This window comes from Poromitra crassiceps (assembly GCF_964638095.1).
Source record: "Poromitra crassiceps genome assembly, chromosome: 4".
Lineage (NCBI taxonomy): Eukaryota > Metazoa > Chordata > Actinopteri > Beryciformes > Melamphaidae > Poromitra > Poromitra crassiceps.
The window spans coordinates 47,228,235-47,241,576 of NC_139626.1; the positions used below are offsets into that span (position 1 = coordinate 47,228,235).

The following is a 13,342-nucleotide window of genomic DNA, read 5'->3' on the forward strand; positions in this document are numbered from 1 at the left end:
AGTCCTACACTTTAAGAATATGTATGTTATTCATTTACTGCAGTCTGATCATTATGTGAACATGAAACAACGTTCCCCCCAAATCAAAATAACAGAATTCAAATTTTGTGAAAAGGCCGATCGATCAGTCAATATAGATCTATCTACAGTATCTATCTATCTATCTATCTATCTATCTATCTATCTATCTATCTATCTATCTATCTATCTATCTATCTATCTATCTATCTATCTATCTATCTATCCATCCATCCATCCATCCATGGGGGGGGGGGGGGGGGGCATGGCCAATTTCCCCTGATAAGTGGTCCCGGTCTTTGCCGAATCCAATCTGGGGGGGTGCACTGTAGACACTCTCACATGCCTCTTCCGATACATGTGAAGTCGCCAGTCGCTTCTTTTCACCTGACACTAGCCAGGAGTTTCACCGGGAGGACGTAGCACAGGAACATAATATTCACCCAGTTCCCCTCCACGCTGAACAGGTGCCCCGCTGAACTATAGCAGTGACCAGGACACATATCATTTTCCAGCTTCCCACCCGCAGACATGGCCAATTACGTCTTTAACACGGGCCACAGAGGTAACACAGGGCCACGAACCCGCAGCCCTCGTAGACGTTTGTGTTTTCTTGTGTTCAGACATAGGTTTATAGATGTTATTTATTTACCTTGACAGTTTCGACGAGTCAACTCTCGTCTTCTTCAGAAGCAGTCGCACTGACAGCTGGGTATGACGTGTCAACCAGTTGCTTTTCAGCAACTGGCGGTGTGCCCAGCTGAGCCGCCAGGTCTGCCAGGCTGAAAAAGCACCTGGTTGACACGTCATACCCAGCTGTCAGTGCGACTGCTTCTGAAGAAGACGAGAGTTGACTCGTCGAAACTGTCAAGGTAAATAAATAACATCTATAAACCTACATGTATGTCTGAACACAAGAAAACACAAACGTCTATGTATAAATGAAGACATGATGACTGCTTCTGAAGAAGACGAGAGTTGACTCGTCAAAACTGTCCAGGTAAATAAATAACATCTATAAACCTACATGTATGTCTGAACACAAGAAAACACAAACGTCTATGTATAAATGAAGACATGATGAACATCATTGAACTACCTCAGCCCTCGTGTTGGTGGTGAGGGAATAGGCCGCTACACCACCCGAGCACACAGAATCCTTTATGTCATAAAGGAAATCAACCCTTCGTTCAGTATCATAAAGTATATGATACTGAAGGGTTGATTTGACTTAAAGTGAAAGTTAAAGGACTCACTGCTAAATAAAATTAAAATGGTTGCCAATTTTCATAATGAGTTTGTTTTATTTACATCATAATTTAAGATTTCAACTTGAATGAGTTTCAGACTGAATTAAGGAGTGAGCAATATATTGCATCTTATTATTTTAAGTAAAATGATTTATTTTTCACCATCCTTTAGGCCAACAGTGAGCCGCAGTCAGAATCCACCGGTCCCCGATGAGAGAGCCACCACAGAGATATTTAGATCCTTTTGGATCAACTGGTCTCAGTCGCACATGGTAAAGCCGCTCGGTTTGTCCACACGTTTGACCTCCGATGACCCTCTTCTGCACATCGCCCCCTGTGACATCTGATGCAATGCAAAAGAGAGAGAAAGACACAGAGAGAGAGAGAGAGAGAGAGAGAGAGGGACACAGAGAGAGGGAGAGAGAGAGTCTTCCACCAACTGAAATGAACTGAACACTGTGGTGCTTCAGTACTTGATACAGAACCAACCAAAGGTTTGCTCTCAGTATGAGAAACAAAATGTGAATATCCGAGGAGAAGAGAAAAACAGTCAATATATGACTGAAGTAGACCGCTGACATGTCTGAGGTGGCAAAAATGGATCAGAGATGAATTAAACATGAATGACTTATTACTTATTATTTCATAGATGTTAGAATCGGTTTTCCATCATTAGTACTCATACTAGTTAAACATTTCTATCTGAATTTTAAGCAAGAAAAAAATATCTTAAAAGTCAATTGTAAAACATTAGCTGATGCTGTTAAAATTCACACTTAGACCTATAAAAATGTACACACGTTGTAACTGATTATTTACTTGTGTTTTATAAATGATTTGTTACTACGTTGTAAATAGGATAATAATATATTAACAAACGTAGCTACTCATTTATAAACTTTTTGCAGCACATAATCTAAAGTAGCAGTAGTAGTTATTCCAGTCTATTAAGGATTAATAAGACATAATAGTAGCCTACAGGATAGCCTAGAAATGCAGCAATGATAATTTATTGTCATGTCCACTTTTTTTAATAGGAAATTCCAGCATGACACATGGCAGCGTTCAACAACGATTCAGCATTCAATGTTTAAAACTTTTTTTCTTTTTTTTTGCATTGTACATACACAATACACATGTCTAGGCCATCCTGGTACTAACAGATGGTGCTACAACAAGTTTATAAATGAGTAGCAGAAGTGTACAGTGTTAAATACTCACCAGCCCACAGCAAAAGCAGAAGAAGCGTTAGCCGAGCCATCTCTGTCATTGAGCCTCCAATGTCTGCCCTCCTGCTGGGACAGCAGCGCCTCTTTAAATCTGTTAACACCTTCCTGTTGGCCTTTGAACCACCAATCACCTTCTGAACCTTTATCCACACAACTCCATTGGTTACCAAGCTGTACAGTTATGCAAATATGAAAACCTATCTATTGTTTGCCTTTGTCTTCCATCAAGTAAAAGTGCTCACTTCCCTCTAAAGTTTCTTTCTGCGCAGTTCTAATGGTAATATAATAGAGTTTCTATAAGGTAACCTAAAATATATAGCCAGTGCTTTATTATCACAGTCACTGTACGTTTTAAGGTTAAGCAAAAGGTGAGATGAAGTTGATCTTTTTGTCATGATCGATCATCGTACATACTGTATTGTGACTAATTTCTGCAAGAGATTTAAATCAATATACAGTAAAGTTACTATTTGGTCACACAAATCTCTTTAGACAAACTGCCTCAGGCGCAGAGATGGCAAAAGTACACACGTTCTTTACTTAAGTAGAAGTACAGTTACTTCTCTAAAAAAGACTGGTAAAAGTAGAAGTACTGATACAACTTGTTTACTCAGGTAAAAGTAAAAAACGACAGGCTCTGAAATGTAATCAAGTATTCACCTTATGTAGCCCCACCCACTTCCTGTTCAAAATGACGACTGTTTTACCTGCTCAAACTAGTCTGACTCACCTGGTCAAATCTATTTCGACTGACATATGATTCAGACTAGCTTTATGAGTCACAGGAAGTGTAAACACAATCAGAACTTCCGATTGTGTTGACACTTTTTGTCTGTCATGCATTAAAACTAAAGTAACTAGCCTGTTTTGAGAATGTAAGGAGTAGAAAGCACAGATATTCTGTTAAAATGTAGGGAGTGAAAGAAAAACGTTGCCAGAAAAAGTAAATACTCTACCTGTACTAAAGCACAGATACTTGAAAATGCTACTTAAGTACAGTAACAAAGTATTTGTAATTAGTTACTTCCCATCTCTGCTCAGGCTTGTGTCCCATCAACATAATCATAATGAAATATAATCTTCCAAGTCCAAACTGCTCACTTTAACAACCTAAGAATTTGATTCAATGAATGTTCTCGTCTTTCATACAAAGAGTTGTGGCACCAAATAATATATGGAGGGCTTTTGGATTACGTTGAAGCAGTAGCTTCCATGTGGTTTTAATAACTCAAAATAAACGCACTTGATGTTCATTTATCTCAGACGTTCATCCAGGACTTGGCACTGCAGTGTCTGATAAGGGCTTACTCCACAAAGTCCTATTCATTCAGAACAGTATATCACCTCACGTCCAATGTCCTATCTAACTATTTCAATATGGTCACAGATTGCTTTCTAATCAATCAGCCTCATTCAAATGACCTTCTACTCCCCGTGACAAGCAGTCCATTCAACCTTCAACACCTTAACTTTCAGAGAATATTTTTGTAAAAAGTAGTAAAGTATAAATAAGTATATTGTATACATTACAGCCTATGGTTTATCTGACTATGGCAGTACAAAGACCAGTCTACTTACTTAGTGTAAAGATTGTTTTTCCATGTTTTTATGCTAATATATAAAAAAAAAAAAAGGAGAATCACAATTTTACAAGATTATTGTGGAAAACACTGTCAATTGAATTGAGTAGCCTATGGAACCAGCTACCGGTTCCATCCATCCATCCATCCATGCATCCATGCATGCAGATTACTGTTGCTTCCAGCTCAGTTGAATGACAAACTCTGAGCCAATAGGGACGAAGCTCAGTTGTAGTGGGCGGGGTTTTCCCCTGTAAGGGCATCTCTTGTTTAAAATGTCTCCTTAACAACCGGTCCGGGAGTCAACAGCTAAACTTTTGAACAAAAAGCTACGTAAGTAACATGCAACACTGCATTTACCAAACCCGAAAATAAAATGCAAGTCGTATTCAATCGCCAGTAACGTTAAGTTGGAATGGGTTGAATTTGGGTCAGAAAACATCACCCCGGTGTAACGTTAGTAGTAGTCAGCTGGTGGTTGCCATCTAACAAGCTAAGCTAATTAGCAAACGCTAGCTAACGTAACCAAGCCTGCGTTCACGCACATAAACGCTTGCTAACGTGACGTTAATAGAACGGCCTTAATGGCTGATGTGTGACGGTGTTTTCAAATGGAGAAGCCAGCTACTTTAGTAGCAACGACAACGAGAGACACTTTTTGTAGCTAGCTAACAGTAGCTAAGTGAGGTTGGCTAACGTTAGCCTGGTGGTCTCTGGGCACAACAAGCTGGCTCTGCAGTGCTGATGCTGGAATCACAACATGTTTATTGATGTAACGTTAATGTTACCATGTCATAACGTTATCCAACAAGACCTGGCGACTACATAATGCTTTTGATGGCTTCTTTCCCATGTACGTTAATGATGTAGTTAACTGTCACGTCGTATGTGCAGGAGTCGGAATGGCTGGGACTGGAGAGAACAAGAAGGAAGAGGCCGACTACAAGAGGCTAAACAGCTTCCCTCTCATCAGGGTATGAAGTGAGACCTGACACGAAATGAGAGTCAGGGGCACATCACCTGTGAACATGTCCTGTCTTATGACACCAATCTAAATGAGAGTCAGGGGCACATCACCTGTGAACATGTTCTGTCTTATGACACCAATCTAAATGAGAGTCAGGGGCACATCACCTGTGAACATGTCCTGTCTTATGACACCAATCTAAATGAGAGTCAGGGGCACATCACCTGTGAACATGTTCTGTCTTATGACACCAATCTAAATGAGAGTCAGGGGCACATCACCTGTGAACATGTTCTGTCTTATGACACCAATCTAAATGAGAGTCAGGGGCACATCAACCGGTGAACATGTTCTGTCTTATGACACCAATCTAAATGAGAGTCAGGGGCACATCACCTGTGAACATGTTCTGTCTTATGACACCAATCTAAATGGCATTTCTAAGTCATTAAGCTTTTACTCTGATGTACTACTGTGTGACTAGCCCCAGAATGTGACCCTACTACTGTACTCCGTATATTATAATATACTCGTGCAGCAGCCAGGGTCACACGGCCTTCTCATAGGCAATAAGGGGGAAAGGCTGTTCAAAACGCTCTCCTACCCGACTCCGACGTCCGATTGCAGATCCGAAGATATGATAGTCCTCCTACGGAAGCCAGTAATTTAGCCGGTGCTGTTAAAATGATACTGCTGCGTGAAACAACTGTTTAAAAGCAGTCTTTCCACCGACCCCTAGCTCAAGCCGCGGGTCACTGCTCCGAGCTCAGTAGTGGGGTTTCCATGTTGAGGTTTCTTGGTCTCTTGAAGATGGCGGCGTCACATTTCCTGGTTGTGTTTAGGCAAGTTAATGAACAACTTTGTTGGGTTTAGGAAAGTGAAACAACTTGGTTAAGGTTATGGTTTGGGTTAGGCTTAAATAACAACAACAAAAACGTTAACGTGACTTTGGACACGGTAGGAGGCGAACCCCGGCCCCCAGCGTGAAATAATGAAAGGCGAGTGTTTCCACAAAGAAGACCAACTTCCGTTGCTGAGGGACCTCCATGCGGAGGTCATTTTGTCTGCACCCAGGTCCATCCCTGTTCAGCTCATTGGGATTATTATAAGTGAAATACCCCAATTCACAGATTGCTGCATTGCATGTTAACATTAGTGACTTACTGTTCAGTTGCTTGCAGAATCAAAGGTAACTAGCTAAGGCAATCACAACTAATCTTAGTTGTTAAATTCCTGTTTACTCTATTATATACTGTATGGATGAGAGATGAGATGAGACAGACAGACAGACAGACAGACAGAGATTCAAACACTAATCCTTCAACCTTCAACTCATCCAGAATTCTGCGGCCCGCCTAGTTTTCAACCAATCCAAATTCTCCCACGTCACCCCTCTCCTCCACGTCACCCCTCTCCTCCACGTCACCCCTCTCCTCTCTCTACCACGTCACCCCTCTCCTCTCTCCTCCACGTCACCCCTCTCCTCCACGTCACCCCTCTCCTCCTCCACGTCACCCCTCTCCTCCACGTCACCCCACGTCACCCCTCTCCTCCACGTCACCCCTCTCCTCTCTCCTCCACGTCACCCCTCTCCTCTCTCCTCCACGTCACCCCTCTCCTCCACGTCACCCCTCTCCTCCACGTCACCCCTCTCCTCCACGTCACCCCTCTCCTCCGTGACCTCCATTGGCTTCCCATCCTGTCACGTATTAAATTCAAGACCCTGGTTCTAGCCTACAGGGCTGTCCACTCAACAGCCCCCCAGTACCTTCAACCTATGGTCAACTTCCAAACCTCTCACCGCTCCCTCCGCCCCTCCACTAGTGCAGGCCGTCTCGCCCCTCCCTTGCTTCGCAGGCTCAAGGGTTGCTCTCGATCAAGACTATTTTCCTGCCTCGCCCCCAAATGGTGGAATGATCTTCCCCCTATGGTTAGGACGGCAGAATCACTCCCCATGTTCCGGAAAAGGCTAAAAACACATCTCTTTTCACTCCACTTTGATCCCCCCTGACCCTACCTTCTTCTAGGGGTGGGATAAAAAATCGATTCACTTAAGTATCGCGATTTTTAATGTCACGATTTTTTGAATCAATCTTTTATTCCAGAATCGATAATCGCATTTTTTTCTGTTTATGTATGAAATGTTACAACTTTCATCCAGCGCTTCCCTCTGCTCCGTGGCTCATACAGCCAATCATGTACCTTGTTAGTACAAGTGACACGGAAACAGCCAATCATTTAACAGACAAACTCCGAGTGCACCCGCCCCATGACCCAATACTTAAGAATCGCAATATATATCGAATCGGCACCCAAGTATCGTGATAGTATCGAATCAGGAGATAAGTGAATCGGCACAGCCCTACCTTCTTCCTCTTCTTCTTTGCTGCTCATGTACTTGATTTTAATTATTGTTGTCACCAATCTGTGATTTCTTGTTGTATGTATTATTATTGCTGGCATCGATATCTGTATACCTGTTTCTATGTTTTGCATACCTCTGTACGTCGCTTTGGAGAAAGGCGTCTGCTAAATGAAATAAAGTAAAGTAATCTTAGTTGTTAAATTCCTGTTAACTCTATTATATATGGATGAGAGATGAGATGAGACAGACAGACAGACACACAGTGAAGTGGAGATGATCATTATCAACTCTTTTTGTCTGCAGCACACAGACATGCCAGAGGAAATGAGGGTGGAGACCATGGAGCTGTGTGTGACAGCCTGCGAGAAGTTTGCCACCAACAATGAGGTGGGTGTGTTGTGCTTCCGTTCTTCCATGGCAGTTGTTGCTTGTTTACAAATTGATTTATACATGACGTCTGTGTCCATTGGTCCCTGCTAGGGAATTAGTCACTCTCCTGATATGCACAATTGTTTTGTTCAGAGTTTAAGGCAGGCGTCGGCAACTGGTGGCCCAGCAATAATATCTTATTTTGATAGTCAGAGATTGTTCTCTCTCTTATTTTACAATATCAGGCTGACAGTCCCACACGTCACTATCATTTCCAAATAGAGAATCCACTACCCCCCACCTGAAGAATGCTTCTTATCCTTTTATCCACATTGAGAGTGAATAATGACAGACACATTCATGAATCAGGCTGTAGGCTGCACTGTTAGTGGACAGCGCCTGGTGCTGAAATAGCCGACATGCGATGTGTGGTATGAAAAAATAACACCAGTTCAGTGAATCATTCAAACGTTATTTTTTACTTCTGTAACTGTGGGCCTCGCCGCCACACATGTGAACGGTAACAAAGCAAATTCAGTTTCATTTTCAAAAAATAAACAAACATCGACAACAAAATCGACGCAAAATATAGCCGAATTGGATCGATCATGGACGCACACCGGCTTGAGAGGCTTGGTTGGAAGAGCATCTGGTGGAGTTGACTTGTTGGCGGGCTTCTTGGGCTGCACGCCGCCTTGAGCGATGGTGAGCTCCTCGTCGTTGCGCACGGCCAGCTGCAGGTGACGGGGGATGATGCACGGCCAGCTGCAGGTGACGGGGGATGATGCAGCAGCGTTTACAGCCAACTCCACGATCTCAGCGGTCAGGTACTCGAGCACGGCGGCCAGATACACCGGAGCTCTGGCACCGACACACTGGGCCTAGTTTCCTTTGCACAGCAGCCTGTGGACACGGCCGCCCGGAAACTGAAGACCGGGACGAGATCAGCCTCTCTTCTTTGCCTCGTCCAGATATTTTCTCATTATTCTCTTGTGATTTCTTGTGATTCTTGGTCAGTGTCACCGATGCCAAGGAATAATTCAGAGTTTGTCAAATAATTATTTGAATGAGTTGGGCTCCGCTACATGGCTAGCCAGCGAAGAAGCAGTCAGGCTTTCTCAAAATAAAAATGATGCACATTTAGCCTATCACATGATGGAAAGGGGAAATGTAATGGGAATGCTTGTTACTCAAATATAGGCCATTAATATTTTCTTAGTTATTTTGATCCATTCTCTGCAGCTCCCACACATACTGTCTTATAAGGTGGTCTGTCGCAAATTCCAGTTGATTTTTTTTATTTTTATCAATCAATTTCTTAAATTAGCATTTGATTATGTTCTGGCCCGCCATGTATTGGCTTGGAAAGAAATTGAGAGCTCCCTTTACTTTGACTTCCTGGAAAACAGAGTATCTTTAACGGGGACATCATGCTCCACCAATAGGCGTAAACCCCTCCCATCAAATAAAACAGGCCTTCTGTCTCTGACTGCACTGATATGCCACTGATTTAGACTTTTCAGTGATCGCTCCCTGTACCGGCCCAACATCCTGTTGTAACAGGAAACGCATCAAATCAAGGAAGCAAAGATGCCTTTTCATGGGGTCTTGAAGTCCTTCACCATGTCCATAGTCTTTATTGGATTCTGTGTCCGCCAGCGACCTCTTGAACGCTTGCAGCGCTGGTGCTGAGCATTTTGGTAGCGTCAGGTGAGCGGTGGAGCAGGTAGCTGACACAACATCTCCAGGTGTTGCTATGGTAAACGTTAGCTTAGCTAACGATTGCTACAAAATGGGTTGGTCCCATCGCTGCGTCCTCCTTATTGGGTGGTAGAACTCTGCAGTGACATTGATGAGCAGGAGCCTTCAGACAAAGTTGAAATGGTTTCAACTTGAGAACAGGTCCAGCGTCATGGTCCTAAAAATAGGTGAGGGACCTGTTTCTATGCTGAAATTGCAACTTTTCCATAGGAAATAAAGACCACCAGTGCTTTTCTTCTAGAGGGCAGTGGTGGCATAAACGCTAGAGAAGCGAGCTTGTGACCGGAAGGTCGTCCGTTCAATCCCCGCGACTGGCAGGATAAATCCGGGTGAGGAAAGTGAAAAGGCAGCTCCTGCCCCTACCTCATTACTGCCACTGAGGTGCCCTTGAGCAAGGCCCTTAACCCCCACCGCTCCAGTGGAGCTGCTCAGTGGCCAGCAGATCAGACTGTGGTTGGACTGGTCAGCTTCCAGGTGTGATTGTGAACAGGGCACTCATGAAAAAGAGAGCATTGCTCTCAGTGAGACTCCCCCTGTATAAAAAAAATACCCCCACCCCCTCTGTTTCACGCAAAGCCTTATTTAATTCTTCTCTATTTCTTCTTCTCTCTCTTTTTTTTTTACGTCTGTCTCGCAGAGTGCAGCGAAGATGATCAAAGAGTCCATGGACAAGAAGTTTGGCAGCTCGTGGCACGTGGTGATCGGCGAGGGCTTCGGCTTCGAGGTCACACACGAGGTCAAGAACCTGCTCTACATGTTCTTTGGAGGGAGCCTGGCCGTGTGTGTGTGGAAATGCTCCTAGCACATCCTTCCTTTCTGACTCTTATAACCATGCTGGAGATGAACACCGGCTAGCAGCCAGATGCTGGTTCCATTTTGGCTACGGCAGGTCAGTTTGTCTGTCTGCGCTAACCGCTGCAGTAGCAGGTGATGGACCATCGTTTGGAGGTCTTATCCTGTCCTAAACATGTAGTTGGCTGGTGACGTTAGTTGAAAGTGAGTTTTGGAGTGCGACTGTCACTGTGGCTGGTAGGCCAAAAATTAAGTTTCATGCCTTGTCTCTCTCTCTCTGTCTGCTTTCCGCCCTCCATCCATCTCTGGTGCCAGATCCAGGTTTAGTCATGTGTGATGAACGTGCAGGTGTAAGCACCAGTTCACCTGCTGAAAACATGCAGCCAGCCAGGGTCTCCAATGTCCTTTCTCCTTATTTCTCTTCAGGGACTGCGTGTGTGTGTGTGTGAGACGTGTGCGTGAACGTGTGTGTGTGTGTGTGCGTGTGAATGTGTGTGTGTGTGTGTGCGTGTGTGTGTGCTGGACACACACACACTGTTTTTGAAAAACATTACATTGTCACCTTCCTCTGCAGTCTGACCAGATTTTGTGCAACAGTGAAATAAATGTTCGCGCCATCTGTAAGCTTTCACACACCGTCTCTCTCTCTCTCTGTCTCTCTCACACACACACACACACATACATACTCTCCAGTTACACTGTAGTCTTTCAAGAAGATTTTTAAATATTTTTTACGTGTAAATATTTGGATGCAACTTGAAGAAAATTCTTTTTAAAGACCAGTGTCATGTTCTTGTTATATTGAAGGGCTCAGACTCTCTGGAGCCAAACAACACTAAAGCAGATCCAGTTTCTCTCCCTGTAGAGGTGTTTGTAATAATCCCTAATAACATAATATCACCCCGCTGGGGTGATATTAGCAAATGTGATCGTTTTTATGTTGAAGCCAGTTTTAATGATCCCGCACAATCGACTGGTATGTGTGAACTGACCTGATTGTACAATAAACTCTTAATTGTGATTGAAAAGATCTGATTGATTGCTTGATTGATTCAGCTTAAAAGGTGAACTTTCAGTGTCACTTTTGCGCCTAACTAGATTACTTAGTGTGGTTGGAAGGCTACATTTACATTTCTCATTCTGCAGATGCTTTAGTTTATTCAGAGAATTACAATAGAGACACTGCAAAACGCGTCATCATTCAGAAGCCACGCCCAAGACGGGGGAAAACAGAAACCCCCCCTCCAATCCTGGCGTTCTCCTATGTCACGTGCATGGTTGCGTGTTGCACAAAAAGATCATATATACGGAAGATGAACACTAACTTACTTCTTGACAGCTAGATCCACATTTTTCTTCTCGCCAATTCTCAATGGCTTCCTTGTTTTGCTCAGGAGTACAAAAAAACTTTTAACTGGCGATTTTTTACATTTGTTGTCTGCGCAGCCCACCACCACACGACAGCTTTTAGCTATGTTTAATTCAAGGAAAATGACGCTGGTGTGTGGAAATGAACGGAGCTTTTCCCCCGTGATGGGCGTGGCCTATTTCATGCAGTGTCTCTAATGAGTGCAACAGAGTAAGTTCCAGGTCCTCAAGCACCAGCATTACAAACAACCGTCCCTAGAGTACGGCAGGAATGAGTCTGGAACTAGCACTTACGTGTACGTGTAAAAAGCAATGGGATTTTTGTCTTGTTAAATGCAAGGTCAATGTGGTTAACAGAAGTTTCTGAAACAGCAAAGTTTGTGTTCAGCAAGATCATCTTCACAAACGAGCAGGGCCACTTTCACGACTTTTGTAGCATAAATGCGTCTTTTCTAAAACGCGATTTTCAGAAAACGCTTCAAATGTCATAAAAGTGCTCTTCGTCCGTGAAGATTATCTTGCTGAACGTAAACTTTTGTTAACCACAGACCTTATTTCATGCATTTAACCAAAAATCCCCATACTAAAATCCCATTGCCTTTTCCCCCCTACGAACCAGCATGGCGGCGATATCTGGGCAAGCCTACAAAAATACATCATCCCTGTGGTACTCTATTCCTGTGACCCCAGAGAGATCCATCAGAGAAGTGCTGGTACGTAAACGAATAAGGGCTAGAGGGAGAGAGGAAGAAGACGTTTGTCCATGACTTTCAAACCTACATTTATATACTTTGCATTGTTCATCATCGTTCAAATTTGGCTGGTGGCTTATTAACATAGGTTCCTGTGGTGTGATGAACTCAAAATGCACATTTATGTTGGGTTTCCAGGGTCTTTAAGAGGAAATTAGAATGTGTAGAAGTAGAGATGGAACAATATGAAAATTTCACATCATGATTATCGTGACCAAAATTCATCACGGTTATCAGTATTATCATGATCTTGTTCAAATGTGCTGAACATTTTCAAAAAGTACTAATACACTCACAGAAATCATTTCACCAAGTTTTATATTGAAAACTCAGATCCGAAAAGGATTGATGCACTCACTGAAATAATTTCTCCAAGGCTGCACGTCTGCATCTGGGAGACGGTTGCCAGCTTTGGTAGATGATGGACCGTATTTACCATGTTTTTCAAAGCACTGTAATCATGGTAACACGGTAATCAGGGTACCACGGTTTTAATGATAATGAAAATTTGAAACGGTACGGTTATCGTAAGGAATTTGATCACAGTTATTCAAACCGGTTAGCGTTACATCCCTATGTAGAAGAGGAAGATATGGGGGAGGAGGATATGCGATTAGTTGTGTGCAGGAGGGAATGTGAGATCATGCATCTCCTGGAGGAGCTAGATTTGCTGGGGGGCATGGCATTATTCAAACGGCTTGTTATATTATTCCAAAAACTAATCCGGAGTTGGATGAACTCAAGAATACCCAGTGCACACAGGTTTTTGATTTAAATCCCCACACAGCTACGCAGCAGGAGCTGCTACACAGGCGTTTGCTAGCAATCAAAAGAGACACTTTTCGGAGGAGAAGATGTGGGATGTCAGCTGTCGGTTGCTAAAATGTCACA

The 13,342-nt window shown here is 43.2% G+C and overlaps 1 protein-coding gene across 1 annotated transcript; it reads left to right on the forward strand.

Annotated features, from left to right (window-relative positions):
• Positions 1 to 4,353: 4,353 nt before the first annotated feature.
• LOC310774428 (dynein axonemal light chain 4) lies at positions 4,354 to 11,313 on the forward strand. Its single transcript, XM_083634500.1, has 4 exons — positions 4,354 to 4,410; positions 4,972 to 5,051; positions 7,713 to 7,796; positions 10,177 to 11,313. The coding sequence occupies exons 2-4, from the start codon at positions 4,980 to 4,982 to the stop codon at positions 10,339 to 10,341; spliced, it is 321 nt and encodes a 106-aa protein (XP_083490626.1). The 5' UTR covers positions 4,354 to 4,410; positions 4,972 to 4,979; the 3' UTR covers positions 10,342 to 11,313.
• Positions 11,314 to 13,342: the final 2,029 nt, after the last annotated feature.

What these genes read in the sequence shown, in the direction of transcription:
- LOC310774428 (XM_083634500.1), top strand. Translation starts at nt 4,980, where the DNA reads ATGGCTGGGACTGGAGAGAACAAGAAGGAAGAGGCCGACTACAAGAGG. An exon ending in ACAGCTTCCCTCTCATCAGG is followed by an intron (nt 5,052 to 7,712) that starts GTATGAAGTGAG and finishes TTTTGTCTGCAG; the next exon opens with CACACAGACATGCCAGAGGA. An exon ending in AGTTTGCCACCAACAATGAG is followed by an intron (nt 7,797 to 10,176) that starts GTGGGTGTGTTG and finishes TCTGTCTCGCAG; the next exon opens with AGTGCAGCGAAGATGATCAA.